The sequence below is a fragment of the Hydra vulgaris genome, chromosome 10, assembly GCF_038396675.1.
Source record: "Hydra vulgaris chromosome 10, alternate assembly HydraT2T_AEP".
NCBI lineage: Eukaryota > Metazoa > Cnidaria > Hydrozoa > Anthoathecata > Hydridae > Hydra > Hydra vulgaris.
Genome location: NC_088929.1, coordinates 19,270,934 through 19,284,837, shown reverse-complemented (window position 1 = coordinate 19,284,837; position 13,904 = coordinate 19,270,934). Strand labels below are relative to the sequence as shown.

Below are 13,904 nucleotides of genomic sequence, written 5' to 3'. Positions count from 1 at the left end.
GAAATTATGCCGCAGCCGCAAAATTTCCTAGCTGCAAAATTTCCTGTGACACCGGGACTCTTTTTTGCTTATTCAGCATATTTACTCTATATCATAATTACTTTATTATTATAGTTGATCAGTTGCTTTAACATGTTTGTAATTTTTTTTATTAGTATGTTTAACAATAATTACGAAAGTATTATATATTGTCTAACGAGTTTTTAATTAAAACTTTTATTTAGAAGGGAGAAACTTTATATAATTCTTATTGTTATTAAATTCCTTGAAAATGGATAAAAGAAAAAAGTTGTCCGTTTTTCAGTATCTTTTGAAACGGCTAAAGAAACAGGAAAAACATGATAAAAACCAAACTAAACTAGATACTTTTTTAAGTTCAGACACATTTTATAGCCCCAATTGATTCTGATATAAAAACTTTGCCATATAAAATCATTTCAAACGAGATCAGAGTACATGAAATCGAGATGGAAGGTGAATTCTCGATCGAGAATCGAGATAATTTAATTGGCGTGCTCCCTTTTTGCACATGGGAAGAAATTTCTGATTAGCCTCAGACTCTTACAAACCATAATAACGGGTGATGCGGAAGTTATCGGCTAAATCCTAATTTCATTATTTGAGCATAATAATTAGTTTTTGTCGTTTTATGCGTAGGCATAAACGTTCTATAAAATATAAACTTTATTATTTGAAACACAGTTATTTAAAATGAGGTTAAATGCAGCTGAACGAGAATCTTTTCGAAAGCCTAATATAATTAAAAAAAAAAAAAAAATAGTAAATCATTTTGAAAAGGAAGGATTTGCTCGAAGTACAATATATGATAACCTAAAAAGACTTGAAACTGTTCAATCGTTTTCTGATAGAAAGCACCCTGGTCGTCCGACATCGTGGACTAGAGAAAAGAAAGCCGAATTAACGAGACTTGTCAACAATCGAAATGGGGTCAGTCAGAGAAAAATAGGTATTAAATTCGGTGTAAATCAATCGACAATTGGTCGTCAGTTAAATAAAATTGAATATTAAATATAGAAAACGTGAAAAGACTCCAAAATACACTATAGAACAACAAATAAAGGCAAAGAAAAGAAGCAGGAAACTAGTTAACCAACTCTATAACACAAGATCGCTTCTAGTCATCGATGACAAAAAATACTTTTGTTTTGCAGGGAACAACATGCCTGGAAATTCTGGATACTACATAAACAACAAAAAGACATGCCTAGAAAGTGCCAAAATAAATAGTTAAAGTGGAGACTTTAACTATTTATTTTGACCAGATTTAGCAAGTTCTCATTATTCTAAAGATTCTCTAAATTGGATGGACCAATATGTCTATTACGTTGATAAAGAATCCAATCCCCCAAATGTGCCTCAAGCACGTCCAATTGAAAATTTTTGGGGACATTTGGCACAGAAGGTTTACGAGGGAGATTGGCAAGCTTCAACAGAGCAAGTTTTGATTGATCGCATTAAACTAAAACTACAAGAAATTGATTTAAACTTTTTACAGTCGCATATGAAAGGCGTCAGAGCAAAATTAAGATCAATTGCAGATGGTGGTGTTTTTCATATAAAAATAATATATTTTTATTAAAAGATAAATGCTTTATTTAAAAAAAATATAATGCTAGTTTGTTTTTTTATTTATATATAAGTTATTGACGTTTTTATTTTGTCCGATAACTTGCGCATCACCCGTTATTCAAGAAATAGTTATGAATGGCCCTGTAATCAATTAAACAGTTACCCAAGAAATTATGATAATCGTTCCTTCAGCACAAGCTTTTTTTGCCGAAAATTTTAAAATGTGAAAGTCATCCTAGATCATGGCTAATTTATTCAGAAAAAGTGAATAAAATATTATGCTTCCTTTCTAAACTATTTAACATTACAGATACTTCCCTTGCGAGAACAGGATCTGCTGACTGGAGCCATTTACACAAAATTTAACGAGGCATGAAGTTAGTGTTGATCATATTGAAAGCTTTAGCAATTGGATCGAGTTGAAAAGAAAATTACAAAGTTCAAAAACTGTTAATTGTTTAACGGAAAAGCAACTTTTGAATGAAATTGATTGATGGGATAATGTTTTAAAAAGAATAATCTCCATAATCATTATGATGGCATCACAAAACATAGCATTTAGAAGATCATCTGATAAACTGTAGGAAGAAATCAATAGAAATTTCCTAAAAATAGTTGAATTTATGGCAGATAATTTGACCCAATTATGGAATATCATGTCTCCAAAGCAGGGGAAAATCCAAACAAAACTCATTACTTAAGCAAAAATATCCAAGAAGAAATTGTTCAGTTAGTGGCTCGTGCTACTAGAGAGGAAATCCTTAAAAAAATACATCATAGCAAATACCAATTCCACATATGAATTTCAAAACTTTGAAATTGATATGTGGAATTGGTATTTGCTATGATGTATTGAACGAAATAAACTGCGCAAACAAAATTATTCAGTCAAGTTCATCAAATGTCAAAATCTCCATTGAAGTGTTAAAATCCACTGTAGCATTTTTGGAATCCAGTTACAACCAGACTAAATTTGATGAGTACGTTACCACAGCAAAAATTTTGGCAACAACTTCGGCTCTAACATTCGAGTTTACCGATCTGTCAACTGAATAAGTCGGGAAGAAAAAAAAGTTTTTCGGCGATGTTGAAACAAACCAATTTCCTGTTTTAGATTCCAGATCAAAATTCAAAAAAAATTCTTTGATATATTTTCAGTTGTGCCATTAAATCTATGAAGGAGCGTTTTGAAGACTTTAGAAAACCATGTCTCCTTTTCAGTTCTTATTTGAAATTCCGAATATTTCAAACATGAAAGAAAGTATATTAAGAGATAATTGTAATTTGTTGGAGGAAACTTTAACCGACAAAGACGAAAAGGATATTTCTGGTGAAGAATTAGTGACTGAACTTTGTTTGTTGTCAAGAAAAAAAGATAAAAAAAAATCCATTAGATGTTCTAACATTTATATTTACACCTGATTTTGAAGAAGTATTCCCCAATACTTGTATTGCATTAAGAATCTTAACAGTTCCAGTCACTTTCTGTCAACGCGAAAGATCTTTTACCAAACTAAAATTGATCAAAAACTATTCAAGATCAAACATCAGTCAAGATAAGCTGAACGGACTTTCGATTATTTCTATTGAGAGCAAAACAACAAAGTCATTAAATATGAGGGAGTCGAGACTTGAATTTGCTCAAATGAAAGCCAGAAGAGTGCCACTTCCAAAACAATAAAAAAATTATAATTTAGGTTTCGATAAATTTTCGAATTTTCCATACTTCTATTTTAAACTTAAAAAGTCGATTATATTCATTTTTTATATGTATAAAAAAGTAGTCAAATAGTGTATGAATTTAATGATAAATACCAGATTTTAATATGAGTTTAATTTTTTTTTCAATTTAGAATAATGATTTTCTCTTTAATTAGAGTGACCCCTTATTGAGATTTGAAGGAGTATTTGTATATTTTTGCTTTCATTTTTTTGTATAAATATAACACTCTACTAACCCTACTCAAATAAACCATTTTAGATAATATTTTAGATATAAAAGTATAAAGGTTATAAACTTCTGCTAGGGCAACTTTTGCCCGATCAACACCATGAAGATGAAAATTTCATTCATTTAAGCCATATATATATATATATATATATATATATATATATATATATATATATATATACTATATATATATATATATCTACATATATATATATATATATGCAGATATATATATATATCTACATATATATATCTACATATATATATATATATATATATATATATATATATATATATATATATACATATATATATATATGCAGATATATATATATATATATCTACATATATATATATATATATATATATATATTATATATATATATATATATATATATATATATATATATATATATCTACATATATATATATATATTTATTTATATATTATATATATATATATATATATATATATATATATATATATATATATATATATATATATATATATATATATATATATATATATATATATATATATATATATATATATATATATATATATATATATATATATATATATATATATATATATATATATATATATATAGGGATCGTCCATAAATTATGCAACGTAAAATATATTTAAAAGACAGAAGTAGAAGATATTACTTTTACGCGGTGATTTTCATTAAACTTAATGGGCTGTTTTGATTTTTTTGTTTTTAATTAGGACTCTGCAAGGGAAAACTTTTAATCGTTTTTGTTTTGTTTGTTGTGAAAATTTACGTTACGTATTAACAAAAATTTTATCAAAAGTTTTCCCTAGCAGAGCCTTAAGTTTAATCAAAACAGCCAATTAAGTTTAGTCGCTGAATCGCTGAAATCGCTGCGTAAAAGAGTTTAAGTTCTTCTACTTCTGTTTTTAAAATAAATTCAGCGTTGCGTAATTTATGGACAATCACTAAGCAATCAAAGCATTGCAGAATATATATATATATATATATATATATATATATATATATATATATATATATATATATATATATATATATATATATATATATATATATATATATATATATATATTAGGGTGGAGTGAATTTTAGTTTTTTTTACAATTCGTTTAGCCTGGATGTGCAAAAGTTGTCTATTCATTTCAGAAATACTCCGGAAAAATATCAATGCTCTAGGAAATTATCTTGAGGTGCCTCAAGACCTTTAAAATTTTAATGGGTCCCTAATATTGTGTAAAAAAAAAGTTTTTCAAAAGTATGTCATGTTGGGTCTTAAAAGAAGCAAAATTTTATAAAAATTTCAAAAATAACAATTATTTAAAAAAAAAAATTGTTATTTTATAGTTTATTGCAGAAAAAATGACCTTTTAAATTAAAAATGAAAAAAGTTTATTTTTTTAAATAATAATTTCAAAAAAATCTTAAATAATAATTTTTTTTATAAAATAATTGTTATTTTTGAAATTTTTATAAAATTTTGCTTCTTTTGAGACCCAACATGACATACTTTTGAAAAAATTTTTTTTACATAATATTAGGGACCCATTAAAATTTTAAAGGTCTTAAGGCACCTCAAGATAATTTCCTAGAGCATTGATATTTTTCCAGAGTATTTCTGAAATGAATAGACAACTTTTGCACACCCAGGCTAAACGAATTGTAAAAAAAACTAAAATTCACTCCACCCTAATATATATGCATGTATAAAAACTTGCGGGATTTTTTTAGAAGAAAAGTGAAGCCGCTTTTTTTGTTAACAAATTGAATCCGCCATTTGTAAAAAGGCACAATATTACATAGTTAAAGTTGTGAAAGCCATTTCTAATTATGGCAAAAGCGGTTTCACTTTTTGGATCGAAGTTAAACATTTAGCATTTATAATATATCATTGGCATTTCAAATAAAAGATATAAATTTAGAAAAATTCGTAAACAATATTTAGAGTTTTTTACTATTTTATGTCTGGTCGCTACATGTAAAAAAAAAAAACTAAACATTTTGAGTGGACATTTTAATTTTTATATAGACTTGTTCTTTATAACTTAAGAAGTTTAAAAATCTTTACGTGCCACATGGAAACTGCTTCTAACTTTAGTTAGAGACAAAAATAATGCAACTTATTGAAAGGATATAAATTATCCGCCATGTTGTTTATAAATCGAATACCGCAAAGCATTGATTTAGTTTTTACAAATTATTGACAGGGGGTTGATAATATGTAAAATTAAATGTTTTAAATATAATTATTCAAATCTATTTAATTAAAATTTGATAAACCTTTTTTAAAAATAAATTTTTTTTTAATCGTTTTTCAATATTGTATTAAAATAATAAAATAGTTGTAATTTAATGAATCTAAAAAAGAAAATTTGTTCCCGTTATTTGTTTACGTTAAAAAATGTTTACTTTTCAAAAACTGTTTACTAAAAAAACGTGTTTTATTTATTTTTATTTATTTATTAATATTAAATTAAATAATGGCGAGAAGCAAAAAAACACAGCATCTTAATCTAGTTCCTAAAAAAGAATTTAAAAATGCTTGCATACTTCATTAAGGAGAAGTTGCTCATAATAATAACAAACTGCGGGGTTTTACTGAAAATGCGCTTGCGAAAGTGAAGAATGCTTGGTAAGTCACAAACTAAATGTCCAACTCAATTTATTTCTTTATATATGCCTAAAACAATGGTACGGAAAAAACAATAAATAGCATGGATTTGATAATAATATTTTTTTTTACTATAGTCAAATTCGAAATGACTTTAAAATCATAAACATTCTACCTGATACGTGCCCAACGACTTTCTTGTTCCATCAAAGATTTTACGATAAGTATGTAAATATAAAAACATTAAACATTCTACAACATCGGAAAAGTAGAGCAGAAAAAGTCAACGAAAATGTAGACGTGAATAATGCATCCTCATCTAAGCGCAGAATCTCAGCTCGGAAAAGAGATAGATCAGGTAAATTAAAAAACCTTTGGGTGGAAATTGCAAAGCAAATAATATTACCCTCAGTTTTCACGTTTTTCATTGTTTTATGTACTACTTCAAAGTTAAAATAATTCCCTTGTTTTAGGAAAAATTATTGCGGATGAAGAATGTTGTATTTGCTATTGCAAAAAGACTAATAAAGATAGGGACGGATATGAAACGCTTACAAAATGCGTAACGGAAAGTGCAGCTAACGTATTAAAAGAAAAAGCTGTAAGTAAAGCTGACAACCCACGACTCATGAGTAGTATATCAGGCACAGAATAGCAAACCATAATTTCCTTAGAGTTATACTATCGTTGGTCTTGTTACCTTAAATATAAAGACCCAAAAAAACTCCTTTTATTACAACAGAAGATGCAATTATGTGTTTGCTCTTCTACTATGTGAAAGAACACGTATTAGATAACTTAGAGATTATTCATACAAGTAAGCTATTTGAATTTTACAAAGAAAACTGCACAGATAGAACAAAGATTCCAGATAGAAGGACTTTACAGGATGCTGTAGTTGCAGAATTCGGCGGGTCTGTTCAATTGTGGTTACCAAAATACGGCTATTCTTTCTTATATAACGATACTATTGAGAAGGGAAAAAATCATTAAAGTTATTTTAAAAACAATCGAGAATCTAGAAAAAAAGAATAATCCAAAACCGATTGAACAGCTTATCGATCATGTCGCAAAAGAGATTCGCAGCGAAGTTTTGTCTGTGGAAAAAACATACTTTAAATGGCCTCCTAATGAAGACGAATTACTAAGAGTTAAAACTGAAACTCCACCTCTTCTGCATCAACTTTTTGCAAAAATTTTATTTTATGCTAGAGTTAGTAAAAGAGGAATTGTCAAAATAAACTCTCTTTGTGAAGATGTTATTTATAACGTGACAAACGGCCATCATCGATGCTCTAAACACGTGTTATTTGGGTTAAGTACCAATCGAAAAACTGGATCAAAAGAGTAAGTGAAATGGCTAAGTAAATTAGGACATGGAATTTCCTATGATGAAGTAAATTATATAAAAACATTTCTTGCACAAAATGCAATGCAAAATCAATTTTTTAAAAGTTTTTGTCCTTCTGTTCTCCAGCCCTCAAAATTTGTGACCTTCGTTTGGGACAACAACAACATAAATCCTGAAACTTTAAAAAGAACTTCTATGCACGTCACAAATGGTATTGTCATTCAGTTACAAAATATTGGTCAAGTATACAAAAACGAGGTTAACGAAATAATTTCAAGAAAAAGAGAAAGATCTTTTAAATCAATTGAGAAAAAGTTGCCACTGTACGTAAAGCATAATCGAGAAGAACCAGATTACCTACGTCAAACAAACGCGTTATCAAAAGACAGTAAGTTACTGGTAGTTTCAGAGAAGCTGGATTTTTATTTGGACCTTACTATATCATTTTCCTAGTTATATCCCAAGCTGGACTGGGTTTAACTACCTAATTACACCTAAAAGTATATCAGAAGGATAACAGAAGGCATCCACACTATTAGCTATCTTCCTGCTATTAACTTATCGGCTATTAACTTATCACTTGAGCGCAGTGCTTGAAGTTCTGCTCCAGTCCAAAGCTGAAGCCGAGAATCTTGGTCTCTCAGAAACTGACGTTGTAATGGATCAAGCGATATATGCAAAAGCGGTGGAAATCCTGATGAACCCTAGTCATATTGATCTTAAAAGATTTATTGTTCTCCGAATGGGTGCATTTCACACATCTTGTACTGTTCTAGCTGTTATTGGCAAAAGATTTAATGATGCCGGATTACAAGACTGGATAATTGAGGCTGATATAGCCGGTGAGTGGTTTCTTTATCTTTTTAAATTTTATTGACATTATATTATGCGGTAGTGGTGTAGTGGTAGAGCGCTTGCTTCATAAGCGAGAGGTTCTGAGTTCGACTCCCACCACGTCCCTGGTAGTACCGCGCTCAACTTATTTCTCCGCGCAGCAGCCTTGTTCGTCAAGGTTCGTGTTTCGGAGTTATAGAGTTGGGAGAGGGTTTTAAGCTGAGGCTGAGGGTTATCTTTCCTCGTTAAATAACTTCTCTTCCTCACCTGAGTTCATTACTTGTTTAAAGGAGGTAAATAAATTTGCCTAAGTATACTTCATGTCTGTGAATTTAATGATGATATTAAAATTGTACTTGAATTATGACAATTTGAAATCGCTGTTTGATGATGATTTCTTCAAAACTTTAGATGATCACTTAAATATGTTATAAGATATTGGTATTTCCGGACCAACTTCCGCTTTTTGGTTTTCTTTTATTGAAATGTTAAATATTTTTTTTGCTTTGCTCCCTTCAACGAATGTTGGTAACTGGACTTTATATTTGGAGGCAACACGCCAAATGCTACCGTGGTTTTTTGCATATGATCGTCCGAATTATGCAAGTGCATTTTACGGGATTGGCAAGTCAAAATTCTTCAAACTAATGAGACAATCTGAAGAGTACAAGTCAATTTTTTCCAAGGTTGGGGACTCTTTTACCTTTGATGCAACCCATTTCGACCAAATAGAAAAGTTTATATGCCAATTTTATGGATTGAAATGCAGTGATACAAAAGAAGGAAGATACAAAAGAAGGAAGATACAAGTTTATTGCCAAGAAAGAAGCTCCGGAACCCCAAAAGCTTTCACCTACTAGGGATGCTCTAATGTGTCATTGCAAGAGTGTTTCGTATGTAACAACAATTGTCAAACGATCAATAGAGGCAAATTCTGGTATTCCAAAACCCAATGGATATGGATGGTGAGAAATTGGCGATCAACTTTTGTTGATCTTCTGGAGCAGGTTGAATGGATGCTCATTCCATCTGCTCCAGAAGACATATTGCAGTTAATTTCCTGTGCGTGTAAAAAGTCAAAATGTGAAACACTGTTTTGTCTTTTTCGATCGCATGGATTGACTTGTGCGGATTTGTGCAACTGTTCGTCTTGTGAAAACACAAATGATTGGTACGATACTTTAACAAAATATTATTCGACGGATTCCAATGCAAGTTCAGGATTTTCCGAAATGTGTTTATCCTTGATGTAAATGAAGTCATCAATCAAGAACTTCGACCCTTGTAATATTTTCCCTTTTAAAAATTTGTTCACAAAAATCTTTTTGGTTATTTTTTTTTTCTTTCACGAAATTTGGAAAAATTATTAGCGTTACGTCAACAGTATCAAGTAAGGGCTGAAATTTGACCCTTTAAGCACTTTTAGAATTGCTCATAAGTTTTTCTCAAGATTTTATTATTTATTATAAGGTTTTCTCAAGAGGTTATCTAACGTTTGACGTAAATATGTATTTTTTAGTTTGATTTTTAAAAAAATATATCTGCATGACGTCATCAGTACGAAATAAGGGCCCAAATTTGACCCTTTAAGCACTTTTAGAAAAGCACGTAAAGTTTTTCTCATTCAAGATATCAACCTTAAACTATTTATGTAGTTTTTGTAATGTCCACTTCATTTCCAAGAAAAAATTACACGTAGCGTCCAGACTAGTTGTGCTTTTGGAACGATTAACAATAAATATGTAGATTAGAATTGAATTAATAAATGTCTAGATAAGAACTGATAGTATTTACAAACTGGTAATTTATATATCTATATTTAAAAAAAAAGCAATTTGTTTTTAAATACAGCGAAAATACTACAACACAAAATAAAGTTCTAGAGATATAATAAGTTCCTTGCTAAAAAAACGATATTTAACAACGTAACAAACCTATAGCAAACCGGGAATACAAAAGATAAGGTTCAAACAAGTAGTTGAGATTGTCGAAAAACTTTAATATTTATACCTTATATCAAGGTATTCAAAAAACGATGACTTTACGTAGATCATGATTTTTGTTGCGATTACTACTTGATAGTTGGAACAGTTGTTAAAAACTTATCCAGCTAACTTTTTTTACGAAAGTAGTCCACTTCGATTAAAGCTTGCAAAGGTTACAAAATACATTTCAACATTTTACTTTTTCAACGCAAAGATTTTGATTGTTGCTGGAATAATTATACTATTAAGACCGTAACAAAATTTTAAACGATTTTTTGGCATCGTTCTCCATTCGGCTAGTCTATTATACCCTTTTAATTTGTTGAGGGGAATTTGCCTAAAAAAAAACATGTATAAATTTATTGCATTTTCTGCATATATACTATACAAATTTTTTTTCAGACACTTCCTGTACATCGTTATAATAATTGGACTACATAGTCTCCGTTATTATTTCTTTTTTGCAGATTAACATTAACAAATTTTTGATAGCTTGAAGAACAAAACATTTTTATTACCTTTATAAAAATAAATTTTGCGACGCTTGTTAAAATATTTATTATTTGGCACTGAAATAATTTTGCTATATTTATAAAACATAATGTTGATTAAAAGTTGGTGTTCACAGGTATAACTGAGTACAGTTTTTAGCAACAATAGAGGTACTATGCGAGCGTAAGGTTTATAAAAAACACTGTTCAATGAAAACTTCACTGCGTACTTAAAACATATTATTTATTGATGACTCGAATTAAAACTAAATACTCTCGTAAATAATCATAAACGATCTCCATGAATTCTATAATATTTAGTGTACAAATTCTTCTTCGTAAACATCCTCCACAAAGCAATGGCAGTTTTCATCCAGCTCACGTGCGACGTCATAAATAAGTCGATCTAATATTTCTTCACTCAGTCTAAAATAACAATGCGATTTCCGAATATAGTGCAAAACAAGCGTCAACACATCAAACCAACGCATCAGACAAGTATACAAAAATATTTAAACTTACACATCTAAAAGTTCTAGAATCATAGCTCCGTTGGAGTTTGTAGTGTTTTTATTTTGAATAAATTCCTCGTATCGCTCTTTATGAAATATTACATTTTCATATACACCGCGAGGAAAATTAATCGACTTGGCTGTAGATGATGCAGAAAATTCTATTATAAAAAAAGTTATTTTATCCCTTTTAAAATATAACATTTTGTATGTGAGTATATATATATATATATATATATATATATATATATATATATATATATATATATATATATATATATATATATATATAATTTATTGCATCCTCAATATTTTATGCTTATCTACTGCTAATTCCATGGGTTATGATGGGAGATAATACATAAGCATAAGATAATACTTCACCAAGTTCATCATGCTATTTAAAGTATGATAGTACTTGGTGAAATTGCTTGAGATGATACGTTTGAGATGATACGTTTTTAGACGCCCAAGATGAGATGCGGCTTTTTATTAAGAAAAGCGAGTTTTTCTAAAGTTATTCTTCGCGGAGCTTTATTTTGGTATTTCAAGAGCGAAAGTTTTTTCAAAAAATAGTATTGTTAACTTTTTTAGATATAGGAAAGATTTATTGTTTTTTTTTAATGGTTGAGATAATTACTTTTTACTTAAGTATAGCCTTGAAGACACAATTTTATTTAATTTTTTTTGTGACTATTTTTTCGTTATTTTGAGTTCCATTAAAAGAAGCTCATCTTAGGAAACTGGTTTCCTAATATGAGATGATTGGGTGTGTTAAAAATAACGCAATTTTTGGTATAAAGATTTTTTTTAAACTAACTATTAATTTATATTCTTTAAGAGGAAAGATTAAATTACGATAATCTGAATGAATAAATATAAATATATAAATATTATAATATTTCGGCTATATATATATATATATATATATATATATATATATATATATATATATATATATATATATATATATATATATATATATATATATATATAGCGGTTTTATATATATAGGTAATTTTAGCGGTTTTTTTTTGTTTTTGAATTTGTATTCAATGGCTGATGATTGCCGTATAGGCATGAAACTTAAAGTACCGTAGAAAAAGTTGTTTTTTCTTCGTTAATATATATGTGTATATATATATATATATATATATATATATATATATATATATATATATATATATATATATACACACACACACACACACACACACACACACACACACACACACACACACACACACACACACACACACACACACACACACACACACACACACACACAAACACATAATATATATGTATATATGCTATAAAAATTTAATTGTGCTTTTCATTGCGAAAATTCATAAACATTTCCAGTGTGCATCACACTGTGAAATGTACAATCCATCAGAAATGTTTTCTTGGTATTCAAGATAATTGGTATAAAAGCCACACTTTTTTAAAGTGGCAGGGTGTATTATTTATATGGTCACTACTCCAAAATAAAAACTTATTTTTTATAATATTTGAAATGATAAGCTATCAAATTAAAGACTTAAACATTTTTTTAAAAATTATTCTCTGTTATTTAAATTACATTTATAGTAATTCATTATACTCTGCATCATTAAATGGTAAAAGTTTCATATAATTTTTGTTACATATTTTTCATATATATTTGCTTATAAGATCTAATTACTATTGTTTTTTTAAAACATATTTAACAGTAACACCAAAACATAATTATTTAAAAGTAACACGAAAAAATATTTTACAAATTTGGAATTGGTGTCATATCGTCAGCCGAGAACCAAAAGGCCGTATATCCGCATTTTGTGTTTTTTCTGTTTATTATCAATAAATATTTAACAATCAATGCAGTAAGTGTCCAATAAATCTAGTCTTAAAAATGATACATCTTTTTTGAAATATTTAAAAAATAATTCGGTCATTCTGGCAGAAAGTTTTAACAAATTAAATTTAAAACTTGATTTTCTCGGAAACACAAAAAATGGACTTACAGCCTTTTGGCTCTCGGCTGACGATATCTCAAAATTAGCTCTCCAAAAAAAAATCTTATATGTTAATGCTTTTGTTGAAGAAAGTGCTGCATCAAAATTAATTACATATCTGAAAAATTTATTTTTGCAATATGCAACATTTACTTTAAGTGTTGTGAATTCTTTTTCTTTTTTTTCATAAAAGATTTTAAAATAAAAAAATTTTCAGTGTTCTTATAGTACATTATGAAGTAAAAAAAAAAAAAAAAAGACTTTATAAATGCTACAAAAAGTTAACAATATAGAGGAGTTGTGTGAGGGTGGGGTAGGGGAAAGATGGCAGGTTAAATCTATTAGACAGATAAAGTATATATACTTTAATTTGAAAATAAAAAGCTTAAATAATAATAACAAAAACGATAGTAAAAAAAATATAAACCTGGCTGACTATATATTGTTGATTTGTTGTAAGAAGTAAACACAATAGGCTCCGTGGACAAACCTAAAATAAATTAAAAAAATTAAAATAACATATAGGAAAACTAGGATACATTAAAAAAAAAAAAAAGTGAACCAC

General features: G+C 28.3%; 1 protein-coding gene across 1 annotated transcript in view; it reads right to left on the bottom strand.

Annotated features, from left to right (window-relative positions):
• Positions 1-11,054: 11,054 nt before the first annotated feature.
• The window catches only part of LOC101236448 (uncharacterized), a 51,632-nt gene continuing 48,782 nt past the window's right edge, over positions 11,055-13,904 (bottom strand). Inside the window, exons 18-20 of the mRNA XM_065807429.1 lie at positions 13,767-13,829; positions 11,350-11,500; positions 11,055-11,253 (exon numbers count right to left, since the gene is read on the bottom strand). Of these exons, the coding sequence (XP_065663501.1) occupies positions 11,145-11,253; positions 11,350-11,500; positions 13,767-13,829 (323 nt within the window). The 3' untranslated portion in view covers positions 11,055-11,144. The remainder of the gene's footprint in view (positions 11,254-11,349; positions 11,501-13,766; positions 13,830-13,904) is intronic.